The 22093-nt window shown below is 41.4% G+C and overlaps 3 protein-coding genes across 4 annotated transcripts; 2 read left to right on the top strand and 1 right to left on the bottom strand.

The window, feature by feature from the left end:
- Positions 1-113: 113 nt before the first annotated feature.
- Positions 114-3605, top strand: Syn2 (Syntrophin-like 2). Of its 2 annotated transcripts, none has more exons than XM_065309872.1 (6): positions 114-263; positions 322-538; positions 597-1415; positions 1471-1695; positions 1751-1954; positions 2010-3605. In XM_065309872.1, the coding sequence occupies exons 1-6, from the start codon at positions 241-243 to the stop codon at positions 2115-2117; spliced, it is 1596 nt and encodes a 531-aa protein (XP_065165944.1). In that variant the 5' UTR covers positions 114-240; the 3' UTR covers positions 2118-3605. The 2 variants fall into 2 exon arrangements, with proteins under 2 accessions (XP_065165944.1, XP_065165943.1); XM_065309871.1 differs by having other exon boundaries at positions 310-538.
- A 1597-nt stretch (positions 3606-5202) lies between these two features.
- Positions 5203-15618, top strand: LOC135797844 (atrial natriuretic peptide-converting enzyme-like). The gene is made up of 13 exons (XM_065310390.1): positions 5203-5308; positions 9524-9638; positions 9703-9922; positions 9978-10691; positions 10751-11252; positions 11312-11467; positions 11573-11788; positions 11858-12002; positions 12061-12230; positions 12288-12477; positions 12537-12690; positions 12756-12879; positions 12930-15618. Exons 1-13 carry the CDS (start codon positions 5272-5274, stop codon positions 13253-13255), a joined length of 3069 nt encoding a protein of 1022 aa, XP_065166462.1. The 5' UTR covers positions 5203-5271; the 3' UTR covers positions 13256-15618.
- A 560-nt stretch (positions 15619-16178) lies between these two features.
- LOC135797843 (vitellogenin-like) lies at positions 16179-21823 on the bottom strand. Its single transcript, XM_065310389.1, has 2 exons — positions 21718-21823; positions 16179-21657 (listed from the first exon to the last, which is right to left on the bottom strand). Exons 1-2 carry the CDS (start codon positions 21746-21748, stop codon positions 16241-16243), a joined length of 5448 nt encoding a protein of 1815 aa, XP_065166461.1. The 5' UTR covers positions 21749-21823; the 3' UTR covers positions 16179-16240.
- Between the last annotated feature and the right edge of the window lie 270 nt (positions 21824-22093).

The following is a 22093-nucleotide window of genomic DNA, read 5'->3' as shown; positions in this document are numbered from 1 at the left end:
CAGTCTATGTTCAGCGCTAGTCTGGACGTAAACCCTATATATGACCCTTCGCGTTCATTGGCTACCACCCTCACGATCAATACCAACCACCCCAGATGCAAACCTGTTGTGCGCTCACGTTCACCCCTCTCGCGCAGTCAGTGAGTCAGTAAGGCCGCCGAGTTGTTTTGGCCCGACTGAAAATGGCCGCGAAAACATGGTAATTTTATTATAAACTGGATGAGTTAAAAGTGCGGTCAAATGAAGTGCGAACCGGGAAGCAAGTAAGCATCAATCACCAATCAAAAAACAATGATTACAAGTACCTAGGGTTGATTGTAGGACGAGCACGATGAAGATCAACACGATGAATATGACCAGGATGACCACGCCGATCGAGGAGAAGTTGGATCAGAAGATGAAGGTACGCACAGGAATGGTTGCCCTCAGCGATGGGAAAAGTAAACCCATTCCTGTGAGATTACATCTTTCCATGGAGGTGTTACGTTTGCAAAAAGAAGAAATAGTACCACCTGATAGTAAACCCACCAATAGTAAAGTAAGTGGATCATAAATAAGGTTAAATTTGGTGGATGAATATTGAGGTTATGTTAAAGGAAAGAATGGTTCAAATCACACGTCAGAAAGTAGGTGGTCTCGGCCTCAGCATCAAAGGAGGCGCCGAGCATAAACTCCCTATTCTAATCTCGCGTATCTACAAGGACCAAGCCGCAGATGCCACTGGTGAACTCTTCGTAGGTGACGCCATCATTAAAGTAAACGGGGAATACATCACCGCATGTCCGCATGATGACGCTGTGAATATCCTACGCAATGCTGGTGATCTAGTTGTGCTCACAGTGAAACACTACAAAGCAGCTACCAGATTCCTACAGAAACAAGAGGAGAAAGAATTGGCTGCGTTGTTGGCTAGTACAGCTGGTATGGCTGGTTCTGCTCCACAGGAAAGCAACAGTGATGAAAGCCTGCGACTGGCAACCAACAGTACAGGAAGTAGACCTAGCTCACTGTACTCTGAATCAGAGTCAGAGGCAGCTCCACCTACTACCAAATGGACTGACCTGGTTACCTTACCATTAATGATGGCCTATGTTACAAGGTACATTTTTGGAACGGATAAACTACGACCCAATGCGTTTGAGGTCCGTGGATTGAATGGTATCTCTACTGGTATTATCCACTGTGATGATTCGGCCATTTTGTCGCAATGGTTGAAGTACATTGGCGATAATATCATTGGATTGACACATCTGCAGATGAAGTTGTACAATCGCAATTTTAGTGTTTCGGATAGAATAGAATATATGGGATGGGTCAATGAAGGAGTGTTGAATAATAATCATCCTTGGCAGAACTACAAGCCACGATTCTTTGCACTTAAGGGGACTGATCTTATGTTATTTGATACACCACCTGTGAGTATATCTAAAAATAAACTAAATAAATTAAAAAATAAAATAAATTTTGTAGTTGAACGTTGCTGACTGGGCAAAATGCACGTTGATGTTCAAAGTATACCAAACCATGTTTCGCGTGGTCAAGGAATCCGAAAATGTCGACGAACGTCAACATTGCTTTTTGGTGCAGACTTCCGGTCAAGATTCAAGGTATTTCTCAGTGGAAACACGACAGGAACTTTTACGGATTGAAAACGCCTGGCATTGCGCCGTGTGCACTGCAGTGATGAAACTTGGAGTAATACACATAACCTCACTTATTAACCAATGTTTAACCTCACAAAATATTTCAGAATAAGACGTTTACGGTGAGTTACAATGGAAAAACCGCTGGATTGACTTTGGATTGGAATCATGGATTCTCCCTGCATGAAACTGACGTGAAAACACCTCTCTGGCAGTTTAAATTCTCCCAACTACGCGGGTCCTCTGACGATGGTAAATCAAAGTTGAAACTTCACTTTCAAGATATTGATACACGCGCCATTGAAACCAAGGTATTGATTTACTTTTATTTTAAGGTTATGTTTATTATTTTTTTTATTATTTTAGGAGTTGGAATGTACGATCCTCCAGAGTCTGCTCTTCTGCATGCACGCTTTCCTCACAGCCAAGGTCGCATCGGTGGATCCCGGCTTTCTGTCCACAATGCTCAACTGAGTGAGAAATATGCACCCAGAGGTCCTTATCTAAAGGTTACGTGTACAACGCTGGTTAGTGACATAACCACGCTTTGAAGCTTGTCAAGGTCAATGTGACATGCTTCCACACTCCAATACATATGTCAAATGCGTTTTAGGCATTTGCGGTTCTACTACAATTAATCCTAAAACTTAAACAGAAAAAAATGACATTTAGGCTACCGTTTTAGACGACAACAACTAGTTTAGAACAAGATTTGTACTTTTTGTGTACATTGTGTACATTTTCGATTCTACTCGTGCTACTTTTCCCCCTCCAACAAAAACGAAAAAAGGCAAAAAAGCTAAAAAGACATTTTGCACACCTCATTCTTCTAAAATCTAAATTTCTTCAAAATTAATGTTTAAATATAAACGCAATGTCAACGTTTTCAAGGAGACATTTTAGGGGGAGATGAATCAACCCGATGAACGAAAAAAAATTGTTGAATATTTGTAAATTGCTACGTTTAACCTTAAACATAACCTTAAATGAAACTAAACATTAAGATATACACACACACTCTTGAGTAGAAACAAACACAAACATAGAATACGTTTAGTAATCATCTATAATCATCATATTATTTGATGTAGATGTTGAATGTATTCGTTTGCGACTGAACCAAAACGTGTATTAGCTAGACAAAAACAAAACACATAAACATCACGGTTGTCAATTAACTTAAACTGTCAAAAACTGTCAAAAAATGAAATTTTGACAGTTTGAGTTTTTTCATAACCAAACTTTACTCGGTTGATGTGATTAGCCTTTATTCGTACTGATAACGTTCCTTAAACGACGAACACGGATAAATTATTTACTGATAAGAGTCATTTCCTGTGAATTTGCAATGACGATTGAGGTTGAGGTTATTTTCTAAGCGATCAATTGTAGGAAACTGTAATGGTAACGAAACGTCATATTCATATACACAGACCTTAGTCAATACCATGTTCAATTAAACGATGCGTACGTGTGTGTAAAAACTCATCTGTATTGAGCGGTTAGTGATGTAAGGTTATGTTATCATTCGCTAGTGATAAACAATATGTCAAATATGGAAATATCACACGTGGTTTTTATGCGAGCGGCGAAAAACGATGGAAAAAAGTATTATGAAACAAAAATTATTTACAATTGTTAAAGATTACTGTTACTTCATTTGATATTTGAGACTTTTGACAGTTGAGAGTTGAGGTTATGAGTATAGAATATTATATTTTGCGTCATCATCGAATCATGTCATCTTGTTGTCATGTGTTAAGTGCTTTCATTTTGGCCTTGCGTTTAGGTTGGCAACGAATGTCATATAAATGCGTACGTCACACACCACACATCTCACCGCCATCTTGAAACATGCGTGAATGTGCGTTGTGTGTGTGAATGTTACCGAATATATTTATTATGTTGAATTATGAGATAATATTGAAATATGTTTTACGAAATAAATGCGAAACAAATGAATTTCATATTCCAGACATGATTTATACGCAAACCGGATGTAGGTCACAGCGCGGCCATCTTGGATCAAGACCATGTTCATCTTGTGTAAATCTCGTAGTATAGTGATACTATAAGTTGTAGCGGGCGAATTTAATCGAACGTTTGGCAATCCACGCCAGCTACTACTGTCCGGGGGCGGCGTATGCGAGGCGGCGACCGGGCGTACGACAAGCGTCGGCACGCTCGTAGAAAGTAATCGATTTTCGTTGCGCTACGGTCAAGGTCGCAAGCCATCACCGCCACCAGCCGCGACACCGACACCCAGGGGGGCGGCTTGCATCTACACACAAAAAATTCGGATTGTAATGCGACGAAGAGAGAGCATGAAATTATTAAAGTGTTTAAATATATTTAGGCGAAGAAAAGGGATGGAAGGAGAGATTAGGTGAAGGTAGAGGTGTGGGGGGCGGTTAAAAGGGGTTGGGAGGGGGTTGGGGGCGGCTGCTATGGAATTTAACTCTACTCATCCCGTGGACTGAACGTGCACAAGCACGCGGTGCAGAATAAAACGCCAAAATCTCAAAAAAAAAAAAGGTTTTTATCAATTTATCTAAAGCCAATAAATTCCTTACAATTTCATTAGGGATATTTTTTGCTTAAAAAATTGATTTTTATATTTTCTAATACTAAAAAACATCATTTTACACACTCATAATTTTTAATACAAAATAATAAAATACGTTTTTTATAAAATTGCAAAAAATGAATTTTTATGTTGTTTTTATAGCCAAAAATACTCCGATTGCATTGATTGGAACAATTTTGTATCAATGTGTTTCACTGGTATGTGTTTATCGTGAACAGGGGATGATGTCGAGCGGCGGTTGGTGTCGGAGCACACGCCGCAGGAAATTAACTCGGAACAAATCCATCAATCGCACACCGCATCGCGCTCTTCGATTGGGGGCGGTTGCGACTGCTGGTCGATTCTCCTCGGGGATGAAATTGCTTTGGCCGCTTCACGTTTCGCGATCGTAAACAACCCAGCGTCGAATAACAACAACAAGAAACACATCGCTGGGCACAGGAAAAAAAACATCAACAACAAGTGTTGAGAGATCATCTCGGATCGGATTTGGTTTATGAAGTGTGTAAAATGAAGCATTTAGTTGCTTAACACATTCTTTTCTTCTTTTATTTTTTACTGGAGTGTGTAAAATGGATATTTACGTGTTACAATGTAAAAATTTATTATTTCTTGCCTTAAATTTATAAAATTTCATTAAAAAATTTACAATTTTTTAATTTTTGTGACTTTAAACGTGCGTAAATTAATTTTTAGCACTGCGTGTGCAAAAGTAGCATTTTACACACTTAAATACATAAAATTATGATTTTTTTAAATGAAAAAATTAAAAAATGATTAAATTAGGTAAAAATAATAAAGTTAAAGTAATGAAAGTGAAAGAGTTTTGCTTGAGGTTGGCGGCTGGGCCTCGAAGGGGCGGCATAAAGCGCGTGTGGAGCGCACACATAGCTCGACGGCCGAGGTCCGGAACGTCGAACTCTCGGCGACCCGGCGCCTCTACCGACCGACCGCCGCCAGTTGCCGCACGACCGCCGCCGCGTGTCCGTGCGCTCTCGCCAGCCGCCACTTTCACATCGCCGCACTCACGCCAACTCACGAATGCGCGTTCCCACGGATTACATAAACAATTTTATCGGTAAGCATTTCATAAATATTTCAATTTATTAAATTATTTATAGAAATACCGAAAAACAATTCTGAAAATTTAATAAAAATTTATTTAGTTAAATGTTTGGAATGTTTTGTTGGGTTTTTCGCTTAAAAATTTGTTTTTTTGTGTTTTGTTGTTTTCATGCATTTAATTACAACGCAACAGACAAAAATTTCGTAAATATGCAAAGCTTAATTACTTTTTAATGTCCGCGCGGTTCTAACCTCAACCGTAGGCCATTAGCCTCTAAATACCTAGGTATTTAAATCTAAATACGAGTAGACAATAACACAGCGTGATTTATCTGAAAATAATTCAAGATGTAAATTTACGTTTTGTTTGCTCAGCTGACAATACGCGCCTCGACTACTATCGGGGGCGGCGTGTGTAGTCCGTATTGCGTAGGCGTCCCGCCACAAATTTGTAGCTACGCCGCGTATACTATCATCCGTGTACACCGCCCACTTCTGCGCATAACCTAAAATGTTATAATTAACAAAATTTTATTATTTACATTTTTATTTTAATGTTATGCAAATGCGACTTATAAAAGATGATGATGATGACAGCGGTTTGTGTAGGGGTGGCAAAGAGGCGGCAGGGCGGCTTAATGTGAAATGTTGTTCGCTGATAAGCGCGCGTCGAGTCGCGGATGATTCCACTGATGCTAAAAATAGCTTAATACCTTGCTTGCTTGCTGTTTGCCGCCTCCACTGCCACCGCCAACGACAGCTTCAACGACTATGTTTAGATTAAACTTTTTATTTTTATTCATTCAATTTTATTCATTTTAAATTTATTATTTATACTTCTAAATGTCAATTTTGACAGCTGTCAATTTTAACCTAAAATTTTAACCTAAAAAATGATTTATGTTTGTTTTTTGCTTAAAAATGAGTTTTAAGCATGCCAAATGAAATATTTCACTTTTATTGCCATAATTAATAAACTTGCCCGAAAGTCCTGCGAAATCCCCGAGGAACTAAAGGATTCCGCGCCGCCATGAACGATGCGGAGGATTGAATAAGTTCGCAACGGCGCTCGAGGCGAACGTGACGCGAATGCCGCATGGCAACCGACCAACCGCCGTCGTAGTCGTCGTCTACGTCGTCGCCGCCACCGCCGCCGGCCTAATGGAATATTTTCCTTAGCCACAAAACGCGCTAAAGTAAAGCCGCCCCCACGGGCACACATAACATAATAATGTTCAACAAACCGCAAAATCAATAAGAACTTATATTACCATTAAAAAAAACCATTTTAAAAAATATAAGAATATTTAGTTGAGTAAATAATAACATATGGTTGTATTGCCACCCCTTTTGGAATTACATTTGCAAAACGTTGGCGTCGGGGGCGGCGAATTTGCACACGGCATGTGGTGTTGCCGTTTTGTTGCCTCGCGCCGATTTTGTTGTTTTGTTGCCGACCGCTGTAGTTAACCGCCGTGCGCCGCCTCTCGCCGCCTCCCTTGTTGTCGTAATTAATGAATAATGTCCTCGAACTTTATTCCGCACCTATTCCCCACGGCCGGAAACAAATGTTTTTTGAACACAAAAACAACTTAACTGAATTGTAGAAATTACAAAAAACAGGAAAATGCATTATGTCCAAAACAACGGTCCAAATTGTATACTATTCAATTATTAATTTAAAATTGAATTTTTGATAATTAGTTATCAATAAAAACCTTATTAGCTAATTGTAATGATTATATTTTTATTTTTGAAGTTTTTTTCGTTGTAAAATTTAAAAATTTGAAATTTAAAGTGTTATCTCATGTTTTCCACCCATTTTGGTTGTGATTGAATGTTGACTTAAAAGTGATGGTGTTGTTTCCACGTCGGAAATCGTATAAAATGTCTTTCACTTGACAGGGATTCGCGCGCGTTGAATAAACAAAATGAAGCGATGTAATTTTTCGCGCCAACGTCGACAGTCAATAAAGAAGAATGTAATAAAAAAAATTCGCACGTGAAAACGTGAAAACGCAAAAACATGAAAACGAAATTGAAAAATGAAGGACGCAGATAAAAAAAACCGACATTTGACAACGTAACAAGCAAAAAACCATCCACCTCGCACGTATTGATTAAAATTATATCACACAATCGAAAATGCGCCCAGCGAATGTTTCGAGATGAATACAATTAATGCGATTATGATGAGAATGAGAACGATCATCGTGCCGTAATGAAAGTTCGTCGTGAGTTTATCGCTTTTAATTAAACTTTGTCGAAGTCTGGCGCACGTTTGTCATTTCGACGTTTTCGACTATTGTCGCCAATTATCATCGTTAAGCCTACGAATCAAAGTTCAAAGTTTAGTTAAAACCCCCCGCAAGTAGTTTTAACCTCAAAAAAATCATGTATTCATGTGATATAAATAGGTTAGGTTTTTATTGGTTAATTATAAATAAGCTAAGATTAGTTTCGCATGCAAATTGAAGTGTTCGCTGGCGCACCGGTGGAATGGAGTGGTATTAAACGCGGAAGCGGCGCTCGGTGGTGGAGGCGCCCCGGGAATTCAATACCCGTCACATTTCCGGGACGCGGAACGCGCATACGAATTAGACACTTGTTTGTTTCCCCCTTCCATCGGCACTTGAGCTCCTTCAACGAGAGCAAATCGAATCAACGAACGTCGAAGGCAAATAATCCTTTGCGATGATAAATAGTACATAATGATTCAAAAAAGAAAAAAAAAACGAACAAGATGTGATATAACCTAATAGGTACTTACGTATGATACCTGCGTATCACGTATTGATATCAATTATTAGCATTACATTTTTTTATAGGAAAAAACATGTAACAGATAAGATGCTTACCGAACGACGTCAATTATATTTCATTTTTATACGTAACGTAGTTTAAGGTTATGTAAAATATAAGGTTATGATAGTTTCAGCATGTTTCCGCTTAGACATCCGGTTTGCATTTATTACGCTCACGACGCTCGCACACGAATAATATTGAAATATTGTGCGCGCTCGAAACAGAAATTTACATAATGGAAAAAGCTTCTCGCTGAAGCGCCGAGCGCGTTGTGAATGTCCTGAAAATGTTATAAAACGCGGTCGTACAACTTTCGGACGCCATTGCACCTTCCACCTTTGCGGGCCTTTTCCGACGTAAATATTTTCAGCGGTTTTTTTCTTTCGCTGCGCGCAAATCCCGTAAGCTTTCGAAATATTTCCGGTCTTTTACATCCTTCGGCACTAAGGCGCGGAATGCTCACGTTATGTCGACTATTCTTTTATGTTCGACTAGTGATCAGTATAAGCGGGGTTTATAAAGTTTTTCAATGTGTTAAAGAGCCAAAATGGTAAAATAATACAAAATAACGACATGAACGAAATTAATATTCATAGAAATTTTAAATTTTTGATTTTAGAATATTAAAGAGTGAATCTATTTAAATTTTAGTAGAATTATGATTGAATTTTTATACTTTCAACTTTCAACCCTTATTTTTCACCCTTCAAGTAATAATTTTGCAACTTTACTTATACCAGATTACCCGCTAGGTTAACCTGTAAATTGTCTGAAAATTTCATTAAAATTGCTTAAGCCGTTTAGGAGTTAATAAGGAACACACATACCATATCCATTTTAATACATATAAATCTTTCACTTTTCCGCTGTTTTTTTCTCTATTTTTTTATAAGCGAAATAAAAAAAACTTATAAAAATTGAAATTTCATTTTGTGCACAATAACCAATGCATTAAACCGTCATTGTATGTTATTCTCGTTTAATATCCATTAATTCCCTCGTCCGCAATCACTCGAACGATTGATTCAATCCTTCAAAGCGTCAGAAACAAATTGAACTCGACCTCCAAGCGCAATATTTATGCTGCGTGCAAATAATATTTTATACGTTTTTAATTCAAACGTGCGCATTCCACATTTTGTAATCGTGCATATTATTTTTCCAAACAAAAAATCTCATAATAAAATAAATTATGGCCTGCATACGGCGAGCAAACAATGCGTGGGCTTCTCGAAGTTCAGATAACACGAGAAGCAGATAACCGGAACACTGGAGAATGGAATTGAAAGATGCAGTCTATAAATTAATACGAGCATTCTTGTCGTTTACAAAATTCAAAATTTAAATTATTTTTTAATATTTCGTTGAAATAAATAATTTTATTGAATAATTTTTACAATTTTTCTTTATTTTTGATATTCAGGTACAACTCGTGCAACAGGTCCTTGTGATGTGTACTCTACCCGACCCGCAGCTGCAGAGGACACGGCTGTAGCCGGCAGGGTGGCGGCTATGGTGGAGGATCGATCGAGGTCAAGGTAAAACCAATTTATTCCCATTTTTCTTCTTTATTTTATTTTTATTTGATTTATTCTTAAATAGATGGGCAAACGAAGCTACTTTATTCGAGTTGCTCAACAAAGCAAGCAGCGACCACGCCCCCAACATGACAACCCTACCAATCACGACAAGAGGCGTGCCCACTCAAGGGGCGGAGCTCCCAGACATGCAACAAGCTCCATTGACACTAGTTCCGGTCTCCACGGCAAATATTTATTCCAGACGACATTCGGCACACAGCATGAAACAAGAAGACATTACAGTATGTAAATTATTTTAAAATTTTTTTAAAATTTTAAATTTTTGATGTTCCTTAGTTACCGCCCCCAGTGCCAATACGCCCACCACCAGCAGTACCAAAACGCAACTACGTCCCGCCCTCAACCGCGGTAATAAAAACACCTCCAGTCAAAATACCTCCCAACACAAAACCCCAACCACAAAACATAATCACAGTTAATGGCAGTATAAACACTGTTAATGCTCATAAAATAATGCCTATTCCGCCCGCCCCTAGAAACCGCGTCCCCCCTCTACCACCCGCACGCAGATCCAACCCAAACTCTCCCAATTTCTCAAAGAAACCATCTGCAAACTCACCGAAAACCGGAAAAAGCGCGTTTGAATTCAATCCGAAATTTGTACAAGAATATGGCATGGCCACACCTCCCATAGGAGGTCCTGTTATCTCCCCACGCTCGACAAACTCCTACGCAGTCGCAGGGCGTAACAGAAACAAAATGTCTATGCGTCAAGACTCTGGTATTTCGAGTGACAGTTTCAGTCAAACATCAAGTCCCTCTTATTCCTCAAAAACAATGGAAACACCTTTATTACCACCACGTACACCACCCGCAAGTAAACAACATGGCGGTTTACATGCGTTGAGCCACGCCCACAAAGTTAAACTTGACATTGTGGGCGGAGACAACGAGGGCGGGACTAACCAGACTATAACTAAAAGTGCATCGACTCCGGCAAGTCTACAAACAATTGTCAGACTGCAAAATGGCACAAATTTACATCACAAGGTATAACTAACCACATAACCTAAAAATAAATTAAATAAATTAAATTTTGTTTATAATAGATTATAAAAGATATAAACATCAGAAGACCTTCAAGAAATTACAACTACAATCATCATAACCTTTTAAAGTTTCGTTTTGCGCAGTTAGCGTTGAATGCCTTCGCGCTTTTGGCGATAGGTGGCGGGATGATCGCTTACTTCAAAGCATATCCACTGGTGCATATCGTGAATAACACAACAGCGACAAATATCACAGCGGTGGCACCAATTATTATCTATGAGAAAGCGCCACCTATGATTGAGAAGAACCCAGCTCCAGGGATTTGCTTACCGGTTATCGTTACGTTTTGTCAACAGCACAATGTGCCCTATAATTATACCATCTTTCCGAATTTTATGGGACATTTTGGACAACCGGAAGCGCAGCAAGAGTTGGAGGTTTATGATGCGTTAGTTGATGTAAGGTGTTATGAACTTTCAGCGCTGTTTTTATGCTCGATTTTTGTGCCCAAATGTGGACCTAATGGGGCTTTGGTTGGGCCATGTCGGAGTTTATGCATGGGTAAGTAATATAAAAGAAGAAAAAATTTAAAAAATATAAAAAATGGTTTAAAATTTCAGAGACTAAGGAGCGTTGTGGATTTTTCTTAAACGTTTTCGGTCTAGAACTGCCGGATTATCTGCTCAAGTGCAGCTATTTTCCTGACAACCCCGATTCGGATGTTTGCATAGGACACCGGGAGGTCAAAGAGGCGAAGAACCGGGCAAAGAGGCCAGGTAAACACAAAATATCAAATACAAATATAAAACTGTTTATGTCAAAAGAAAAAATTAATCAAAAGTAAATATTTCTGCATAAAAATATTTTAAATTGGTTTTTAGTATGCGTGAACGGTTTCCAGTGCGATGGCAAGCGATGTATACCTAAAGACTGGAAGTGTGACGGCCATCTTGATTGTCTCGACGAATCCGATGAAAAGAACTGCACTACTTGTGGCGCTGGTGAAATAAATTGTGGGCAAAACAAATGCGTATCTAACGTGCACATGTGTGATGGAACTGTGGATTGTCCTTGGGGACAGGACGAAAGAAATTGCTGTAAGTTTATTTAAATAGAAATTATATAAATCTAAGTAATAAATTAAATTAATATTTTTTATTATCAAGTGAGGTTAAGTGAACAGAACGGTGATGAAGGGCGTGGTCAATTGGAAGTATTCCGCCCTGCACTCGGACAGTTTGTCCCCGCTTGTGTCCGACATTTTGACGCAGCTACCACAGCAGATCAGATTTGCTCCTTGTTGGGATACTCGTAAGTTATGCAACACAACATACACAAACCGCATAATTACTTTATTTTATGCTTTTAGGAACTCAAGTGGAAGTCCCCGAAGGAATAATGATGGTGATGCTCTGGATCTACACGAAACAACCACACAATGGCGGCGTGACCAAGCAAAACAATCAAAAAACATGATTCGCGACTTTGTCTGTCGCACAAAAACATATCCGACTATTGAATTGACATGTACAAATTACAGTAAGTAAATTATAAGTATTTATATAAATTTTGTTTAAAATATTTATGTTTTGACAGTGTGTGGTAAAGTAAGAAGAAATTACATCCCACGAAGTCGATACAAGAGGATAGTAGGTGGTACACCATCAAAACCCGGTGATTGGCCATTCCTCGCCGCCATTTTAGGTGGATCTGAACAGATATTCTACTGTGCAGGTGTTCTGATAGCTGATCAATGGGTGTTGACAGCGTCACACTGCGTTGGAAAGTAATTATTATTAATTTATTTTTATTTCTAATTTTTAAAACCAAAAAATAAATTTTTAGTCATTCTGAAGTTGGAGGCTGGACCATTCAACTTGGAATAACTCGACGCCATGCCCACTCATACTACGGTCAAAAAGTTCATGTAAAACGAGTTGTACCACATCCTAATTACAATTTAGGCATTGCGCATGATAACGACGTTGCACTTTTCCAAGTAAAAACAAAAAATTCATTTTTTTAATTAAATTAAACATAACTGACAATATATTATTTTGACAGCTGTCATCCCGAGTGACATTTCATGAACATCTATCACCCGTGTGTCTACCATCCGCAGAAAAAGAATTACATCCTGGAACTGTGTGTACTGTGATTGGTTGGGGCAAAAAAGAAGATTCAGGACGTAAGTTAATTTAATTATTTTAATAAATTGTTAAAAAATTATTTTTATAGGTTCAGAATATTCACCGGAAATAAACGAAGTAGACGTACCAATCCTCAATCGTGAATTATGCAACAAATGGTTAGAAAATCGCGAATTAAACGTAACTGACGGTATGATATGCGCTGGATATCAAGAAGGTGGAAAGGACGCCTGTCAAGGTGACTCCGGCGGTCCCCTTTTATGCCGGGACGAATCAGATCACGAACGCTGGTTTGTCGGCGGAATTGTTTCATGGGGCATCAAATGTGCCCATCCCCGGTTACCAGGCGTGTATGCATACGTCCCAAAATACATTCCGTGGATTTTGGAACAAATGCAAAACTATACGGATTAAAATACGACAATAAGAGTATACACGATGACAATAACAATCAAATTCGATGAATTTTTGATAAAACGACAATAAATGACATTCAAGGTGTCAAAAAAGGTCAGCGACAATAAATATCAATTAATAACGTATCATAACCTTACAATTTTGACAGACGGTACAAATTATACAATTTGATGAAGATAATTTGACGAATGTTGATGATAGTCGTAAGTTAGACACTGTTTTCCAACTCATGGTCGTCCTTGAACCTTAAAGTACCCTTTAGGAAACGCACTGCGTGTTAGGCAATCAGAATTATTAAGAAATGTATGGAAATGTCATCATCTGTCACTGAAAAAATGTTTTAGAATAATTTGGTTCACTTCAGAGTCATAGCCACGATCCGACTACGCACAATAATCTAGCGGAGAGCATTATTATCATATACAAATGATATCAATCCTATAGTGATACATATATATATGATCTATATGATATTATACACGTAAACAAAGTGAAGATGAGAAATATAAAAAACATATATAAATAACGCATGACAATTCACCTAGTGTTCGAAGCGGACCGCTACATGTGATCTGTTTATACATGCTGTGTCATATTATACATTATACACTTGTGCGTCGGCGCGTCGATCCGCGAGCGCTATTAAAATGGCGCCCGATGGATGTCGCGACGACGCGTGCGCTTGATATATTTTATACCCGTAGAGAAGGTTGACTACGTCTACGACATTAAACGATATATACAATATATCATAGTTTTGTATAGAGATTTATAAATATATGAATATATAAAAGAATATATATCAGAAAGAAAAGATAATATGTAAGCTAAGCTTATATGATATGAGATTATATGATGTTATCTAGTGTCTACTCTATTCTAACATGGGAAATTATAAATGATGTCAAACGTCAGCGCTCTCTACATAACCAAACTTTTGAAAAAATGGAAAACATAACCTAACAAGCATAAAACTGTCAATTAACACTTGATTATTGTTTGTTTTAGTGTATAGACGCACAAAACTACTAACAAACTGGCAAGTAGATGTCACAGAGGGCGCTGCATGTTGCTGTTGTATGCAACCATGTGGGCAATCAATTGTAGACATTCTAGAGGTTTAGATATGCGATTTTAGCGTTTTGACTAGACTGTATTGTACAAAATGTGTTTGGCAAACGATACAACAAAGCACAACAATTGAAACACAAAGAATTAAAAGAAATCAAGCACAAATTATTTTACTTAGAAAAATTGTAGCACGTCTGAAAATTCCTGCCATAAAATCAAACAATACAGAAAAACAAATAAAAAGAGAAATTTAGAAGAATTTAAAAATGCGTAGACAATTGTGTAAACATATGAATAGAAATGTTGAAGAGTGAGTTATGCGAGTAAATAGTTTGTTGTGTGCGTGTATAAGTGTGTTGGCAACACACAACCTAACCTACAAACACATCTAGCTTAACCTAACCTAACTGATAAACTACTAAGCTAATAAGAGAGGAAATCTAATGCTAAGCACGTGATATTATATACAACTACGTTTAGACAATAATCATATACATTGAGAATGGTAATAACGATGAAAAGAATACGAACAAATCAATACAGAAACAAAAATCTATTAAAAATGTAAGTGAAATACTATATGAAACAAAGAAATTATATTTGACACATGATGACAATAATTATTTTGTGCGAAAGTAAAAATATCTATTTTATTAGCAAAATGAAAGAATATAACGAAATATTAAACAAGGAAAATGTCCATGAACAAAATATATTCTTAAACTATGCGTAGAATATTCGTTTTTGTTTCGATTTAACATAAACTAAAGAGAAATGTTTCTTTTTGACGTTGAATATCTCACACGAACTAAACTACAAATGTTTCTTATGAATACGTAGACATGTACTGTATCTGACACCGCGTAAATAAGCGTTGAATGCTGATTGTTGTTAATAGTCAATTTTCGAGTCGAATCAGTTTAGGCAACTTATATTGCTAAGCGTGTGTGGACTCGCTCTTATATGTTCCTCGGGCTTTTTGCTTAGTTCTAGCCGCGCAAATAGACGTGTTTCTATATAAGCTAAGAATATAGCCAGTGTGCAACACTCTGTATACAAACACTACGTGCATATAAATGACAATAACGACGTATGAAAATAGGAACATGTGAAACCTCTGTCAATGTGATGTTCGGCATGCATCTGTGCTTCCAGTGAAACATACCATAAACAAAAACAAATTATATGATGTTGATGATGTTATGTGGTGAGGAAGGAGCGTGAAATCTGTAAAAACTGTGCAACCTGTGTTAAAAGAAATGTAGACAAAATATACATATATACACATACCTGAAGTATAATTATTTCTTTGATTTATTTTTTTATTGTTGTTATTTTTACGAGAAAAAAACTTTAAAAAGTTAAAAACAAAGCAATGGACGTTGTTTTACATTCAAAATGATACTACTAGCGCCAACTATTATTTCACTGCACAAACTAACTTTTACTTAACTAAATACGTCTTAAAAATACTCAAACAACGCAAATCTTTTGATTTTAAGTTTGTATCAGTTATAAATTGATAAACGGATGTTATACCACCCAAAAGTAATGAAATATACAGGGTGCAACATAAGTTAAATAACTAAATCATGAATCCAATAATGAATGAATGAATGTAATGGATTAAGTGAGTATGAATTACGCCATTGAAGCAACAATTTACTAGTAACTAGATGATGAGTAGAAAAAATCTGTGTCAAATCGTCACTGTGTTAAACTTTATTAAACTTTACAATGTTCTTCTCGTACTACTGAGTAAGTCGGTTGTTGATTTAGATTTAAAATATACTACCGCGTAAAGAATAATCACAAGGTTATTATATTTTTTATATTTTTTATTTGTTTATATTTTTTTTACATTTTTGGGATGCTAACGCTTTCTTAACGCTTTGTTAATGCGTTTTGAGCTTACTGCCTGGTGCAGGACTTGGGCATGGGCACACGCACGTCCCTGGTGACGCTCTTGTGGCTGAAGTCGGGGTTGGCACCACGCTGGATCTGCTTCTTCCACAGGTCAGTAACGCTGTTAGCCTTCACGCAGTGAGCGGGGACCTTCTTCTCCTCTTCACCGTTGGCGCGGCAAGAGCTCTTGCAGACGGGATGGGGGCGAATGGTGAAGCAGATCTCACCGTTCTCCTCAACATAGCGGGTCTGGTGCTTGCTGCAGCCGGAGTTGGAGCCGGAACGCTCGTATTGTTCCTGCTGGCGTTGCTGTTGGTGGTGCTTGCCTTGCTTGTGCTGAGTGCGGCCGGCATCGTAGTCAGAGACAACGTTGACGTATTCAACATCCTCGTAGACGCATTCACCCTTGTGTTGACCAGCATGCTGGCGGGATTCACCTTCGATGGCCCAGGAGGCAGCGAATTGCTTAGCATCACGAACAATGCAGTTCTTGGGAGTCAGGAAGTCGTTGACCTGTTCACCAGTGAAGGTACCGCAGAGACCACGGACGGCATCACGGAACTTGTCGTGGGTAGCGGAAAGCATAACACGCTCACCATCGTAGATAACGTAGAAAGCATCACGGACCTCAATGGCGACCTCACCACGGGGAAGAACGTACATCTGGATAAGACCACCTTCGATATCAGTGGATTTTTTGTCATCAAGCTGGTAAGCCTTCTGGTTGACAGTGATCTGAGCACGGGGTTGTTCACCCTGTTGACCTTGCTGGGGCTTAACATCAACTTCGATCAGCTGACCTTGAGATTCAGGGGTGCGGATGGTCATCTTAAGTTCCTTGTGCTCACCGGACTGGGAGTCACGGACGAGGACAACGTATTGCTCCTGCTGTTGTTCTTCTTGCTGTTGGATGTATTTCTGTTCTTGGTGGTGCTGGCGGGCGAAGGTAGGCACGTACTGCATCATCACAGTCCAGCCGGATCCAAGACGCAAGGGGTAGGTCTTGTTGTCAAGGGTGTTAGCGGCGTTCTTGTCAACAACACAGATGGAACCATAGGTATCGATGTCAAGAGCATGGGACATAGCGCGGTAGTTCAAGGGATAAGCGGGGTGGACGGCAACAACTTGACGAGCCCAGTCATTGACACGGATCTCGTTGAATTGAGCTTCAACCTTGGGGGCACGGAGGGTGACATTGACGGATTCAAAGTCAGGCTCAAAGCGGGCCTCAAGTTCGATCTGGTTGTCCTTACCAGTACCCTGGGCGGAAACAACGTTCTCATCAAGGTTGTAGTAACCCATATGACGGAGAGCGGAGTAGATCTTGTAGGTGGCATTGCGGATCACAGGGGTGATGTTATCGTACTGAACCTGAACATGGACGCGGTCAAGGAGGTTGGCCTCGGCGGTCATGTTGGCGCAGGCGGGCAGCTGGTAGTTACCAGATTGCATTTCATGACGGCATTCCTGGGCACGGGGATGAGCCTGGAGGTAACGACGACGAGATTCGCTCTTTTCAAGCTTAGCATGAACCTGAACCTTGGCGGCAGACTGGAGGTCCTGACCGTAAGCAATCTCAACATGAGCAGCGGTGGTAGGGTCGAATTTCAGGGCGTAGCCAAAGTCAAGAGCGTTGGTGTTAGGAGCGCGGGTCTTGGCGGCAGCGGCGAATTCAAAAGGCTTGCATTCACCGTGGTTACCAGAGTTACGCTTAACGTAGAAGAGGGCACGAGCCTTGTGGTCAGCGGGACCGGAGGCAACGGCAAGGGTAGCGGCGTATTCAATCTTGTTCTGACCATCGAATTCAATGGAAGCATCGTAGACACCAACACTGGCGGAGCGGATGCCAGCGGCGGCCATCTTGGCGAACTTCTGTTGGCGAGCCTTGGACTCCTTGGGCAGCTGAGAGAACTGCTCGAGTTTGGGTTCTTCGTTGGTAGAGTCGTTGGAAGAGTCGTCGTTTTCGTAGCGGCGCTCGTAACCCATGCGGATAATGGCCTTGCGAGCCTGAGACTTCTCAGCGTCGTATTCAATGTTCAACTTGGTGTGCTGGATGGTCTCATCAACAGCGGGAGCAAGAAGGGCAGAGATAGCGTCGTGACGCTGAAGCTGGTCGTACAGCCACTTGCCGTCCATGTGCTTCTGCTCGGAAACGTATTCAACGCGGAAAGCCATACCGGCCTTCTTGCCAACAACGGTTTCGAAGCGAGTCTGGGGCTGTTCTTGCTGGTAGATGACTTGGACCTCGGAATCCTGAAGGGGCTGGGTCCTGAGGATGTCGTGCTTAGCAGTGTAGGGGTACATGCTGTAGTGGAAGACCTGGGTGTTCTTGTCGTGCTGAAGGGGTTCAATTTCAGCGTGCACCTGCTTGTTCTTCAGGTCAATCTCAATCTGGGACTTGACTGGGATATGAACTTGGACGTTCTTCTCAACACCGGCGATGTAGTGCTGGTGGTCGTAGGGAGTGACGAAACCAAGCTTGGCTTGGACCTTGGTGGAGACAACAGCACGGATTTCGGACTGAGCCTTGAGGGTCTGGGGCTTGTGGATCTTGTCGCCGGAAGAGATCTTGGGCTCAGCGGTAGCCTGGACCTTGCCTTGCACATGGAGCATGGTAGGGGCATCCAAGGTGTAGACGAAGGGGAAGGACATGGCGGTAGGGTAGCTGATGGTCAAGTCAAAACGGTTCAAGAACTTGGTGTAGTGAATGTTCTGTCCCTGGCGGAGAAGGTCTTCAATGTGAGCAAGAGCTTCAGGAAGCATCTCAACAGTGCGGTTGTTGATGGTGAAGAAGCGGCTGGCACCACCTCCAAGCTGGAGAAGAAGGTTAGCCTCAAGCTGTTCGCGTTCCTCATTCTGGACGTTCAAAAGACGAAGGATGGACTCGCTAGAGAACTGGTTCTGTTGAGCCTGTTGGGCATTCTGCTTCTGCTGCTTCTGCTTCTGCTGGTGGATTTCAGTCTGCTGTTGGAGGACATTGGTAAGCTCATCGATGGAAGAAACCATAGCCTTCAGGTTAACGATCTCGGTCTTGTAACCACCGAGTTCAGAACGGAGGTAGTATTTCAGGCCCTTGGGGAAAAGGCTGTCGTGGCTGCCAATGGAGTAGATGTCCTGCTTGTAGAGCATGTTCATCTCGTCAATGACGTAAGAGCGGAGGTAGTTCTGAGAGTAGTTAATGCCGTAGGTGTTCTTGGTAAGCAGAGGAAGAGCAGAGCGAGCATTCTCGGCAAGCTCAGCGAACTGTTCACCTTCAAGTTCAGCAGCGGATTCAATAGCGGACTTGACAGCAGCGTTGACCTGCTCATCTTCATCAACATGGGTGTACTGAGCCATGCGCTGGAGCATAGACGCGGGAGGACCAGTGCGGATGAGTTGGTAGACAGCGGCAACACGGATTTCAGCCTGTTCACCGGCGTTCTGGTAGATCTTGTACAAAACAGAGCGGGCGACCTTAGGATGGACCATAGCAAGTTTATCAAGAGCAACAACCATCTGCAGACGCTGGAACTGAGAGCACTGCTTCTTACCCTCAAGGTAAGGCTCGAAAACGCCGAGGATCTTCTTCTGGGCAACGTTGCCAAGAGCGCGGATGTAAACGTGGATCTTGTGAGAGTCAGCCTGCTGGACAGCTTCATTCAACTGCTGCTTCAAGTAGGGGATGACCTCCTCAGCGACGAACTTCTGACCCTGCTCATTCTTGCGGAAAGAGCCGAAAGCCTGAGTGGGGTATTGGTTGTCGGAGTATACCTTGTCGCTGTACACCTTGCGGGCAAGAGTGGTGAAAGAAAGAATAGCAGAGTCGTTGAGGATAGCCTGGTGTTTGACCTCATCGCAGGTAGCGAGAGCGTAGAAGGTGCGCATGTACTCAGGAGTAGGGTGGCGAGCAGACTGGGCAGCGGTAGCGATCAGTTCAGCGGCTTCTTCACCACGGATCTTCTTGTTCTTAGCAAGATCCTTGATGGTAAGAAGAGCGGGACCAGTACCAGCCTCAGCAAGAGCGTCACGGTAAGCCCTCCAGGAGTCGAGCTTAGCACCCTTCTCTTCAGTGCAGTACAGAGATTTGACAACCTGCTGCATCTCGTTCTCGTTCATGATGCGGACAATACGGGCAAGAATGGTGAACTTGGCAAGGGTCTTCTCTTTGTGGATGTGCTCGGGGCGCTGGATCTCTTCACCAATCTGTTGAGCAAGCTTCTGAGCGACCTGCTCAACCTGCACCTTCTGGGACTGCTTGATGGACTTGCCCTGGTTACCAATGTAGAAAGGAAGAAGAGGAGTCTCGGGAGCTTCATGAAGCTGAGGCTGGTCTTGGGTCCAGTATTCATGGGATTCACCGGAAGTGTACTGATTGCCAGAAGAACGGCGATGACGGTTGTAACGCTGAGCATATTGGTTCTCTTCAGAAGAAGAGTCAGAGACATCTTCATCGTCGCGGTTCTGCATCCACTGCTTGGGTTCGTGGTTATCGGAGTAAGGCTTGTTGTAGCTGTAGACCAGAGAGCCAAGGTTGTGACCCTGCTGGGGTTGTTGGAACTGACCCTGAGCGGGCTGAACCTGGTGGAGGGTCATGTTCAAGTGAGACACAACCATACCGTTCTGCTGGCTGTTAAGAGTAGGGCTCAGAATAATTTTGTTGGTGGTAGCAGCGGACTGGATGGTGTAGTGCTGGAGCTTGCCAGAGATAACAACACGGCTCATGGAAGAACGAAGGAAGAAGTCACCCATCTGGTTGGAATAAGGTTCCCAGTCAACGTTGTTTCCAAGACCGAAGTGGTAACCAACATTACCGGCACGGGAGAAGTTGCGGTTCTTAACGATCTCGATGTACTCACCATCACCCTTCATCTCGGGCTTGGGAGCGAGCCAAGGCTGCGACTGGAGAACGTACTCAGGCAGAGGAGAGATGTCATAAAGAGTCTCAACGCGACCACCAATGCTGTCTTCCATGGTCTTGAAGACAGCGTTGTTGGAATCAGCTTCGGGAAGCTGGTTAACATGAGACTTGATGACGCGTTCACCCTGGGTATCAAGCTGAAGGTTGCTGACGATAGCCTTGATGAAGTTAGCTTCCCAGTTGGCGACCTCCTTGGCAACGATCACATCGCGAACGACACCCTTGCGGATGACGATCTCGAAAGCGTGCTCGCTGATAGGAAGCTGCTGGTAGGACAGTTTGCCTTCAGGGATATCGCTGCGCCAACCTTCGGGAAGGTGGGCGTGCACCTGGGCGTACTTAGCGTCCTGAATCTGAGCCATCAGCTTGCCATCGTCCTGGGGACGAACGACAAGAGCGGCCTTCATCATCATACCGGAGTATTGGTTCTCAACCTCGTGCAGGCCGGTAAGGGTGCGGCCATGCACCTTGTAGACATATTCGGTGTTGCTCTTCCAACCGTAGTCGGAAGCAGCGGCAAAGCCAACTGCATCAACCAATTCAATCAAAATCTATGCCCAATTATTAAATTTACTAGAGTACTTACCAAGGCAGCAGAGGAGAATCTGTGACCACATCTTGATCAGGTCCTCAAGTGTGACTGACTTCCTTGAGTTAAACTAGCAGTATTTATACCACAAAATATCATATTCAGCATTCTGTGTTGATAACGCTTTGACCAGCTTCGCTTCCATTCATTGATTAAAAACTAGCAAATTCAGCTTGTGCGATAACTGCGCTCGAGTAAAAATCTCATTCAGATTCAATTCCAGCAAAATTTGCATGACAAGGTGCTTGTTTAATGTAATGCGATGAAAATAAATTTGTAGCAATGCTTTGTGTTCCCCGGCATATTCTGGATATTTTCGCAGCACTCGAAAATCATTATCATAATTGCCGCGGGCCCTTAAACGCCGCCGCCG

Source organism: Atheta coriaria, unplaced genomic scaffold, assembly GCF_025399875.1.
Source record: "Atheta coriaria isolate IRGN ID8LTWV9N9 unplaced genomic scaffold, Caltech_Dcor_3.1 hic_scaffold_8_pilon, whole genome shotgun sequence".
In the NCBI taxonomy this organism is placed as follows: Eukaryota; Metazoa; Arthropoda; class Insecta; order Coleoptera; family Staphylinidae; genus Dalotia; species Dalotia coriaria.
This window is presented reverse-complemented; position numbering and strand designations above follow the sequence as displayed.

Bases quoted from the DNA above. Each gene is read 5' to 3' on its own strand.
- Syn2 (XM_065309871.1), top strand. From the start codon at position 241: ATGAAGTGCGAACCGGGAAGCAA. The intron at 264-309 runs GTAAGCATCAAT...ACAAGTACCTAG, and splicing joins AAGTGCGAACCGGGAAGCAA to GGTTGATTGTAGGACGAGCA. The intron at 1,416-1,470 runs GTGAGTATATCT...TAAATTTTGTAG, and splicing joins TGTTATTTGATACACCACCT to TTGAACGTTGCTGACTGGGC.
- LOC135797844 (XM_065310390.1), top strand. From the start codon at position 5,272: ATGCGCGTTCCCACGGATTACATAAACAATTTTATCG. The intron at 5,309-9,523 runs GTAAGCATTTCA...TTTGATATTCAG, and splicing joins TTACATAAACAATTTTATCG to GTACAACTCGTGCAACAGGT. The intron at 12,478-12,536 runs GTAATTATTATT...ATAAATTTTTAG, and splicing joins GCGTCACACTGCGTTGGAAA to TCATTCTGAAGTTGGAGGCT.
- LOC135797843 (XM_065310389.1), bottom strand. From the start codon at position 21,748: ATGTGGTCACAGATTCTCCTCTGCTGCCTTG. The intron at 21,658-21,717 runs GTAAGTACTCTA...TGGTTGATGCAG, and splicing joins GATTCTCCTCTGCTGCCTTG to TTGGCTTTGCCGCTGCTTCC.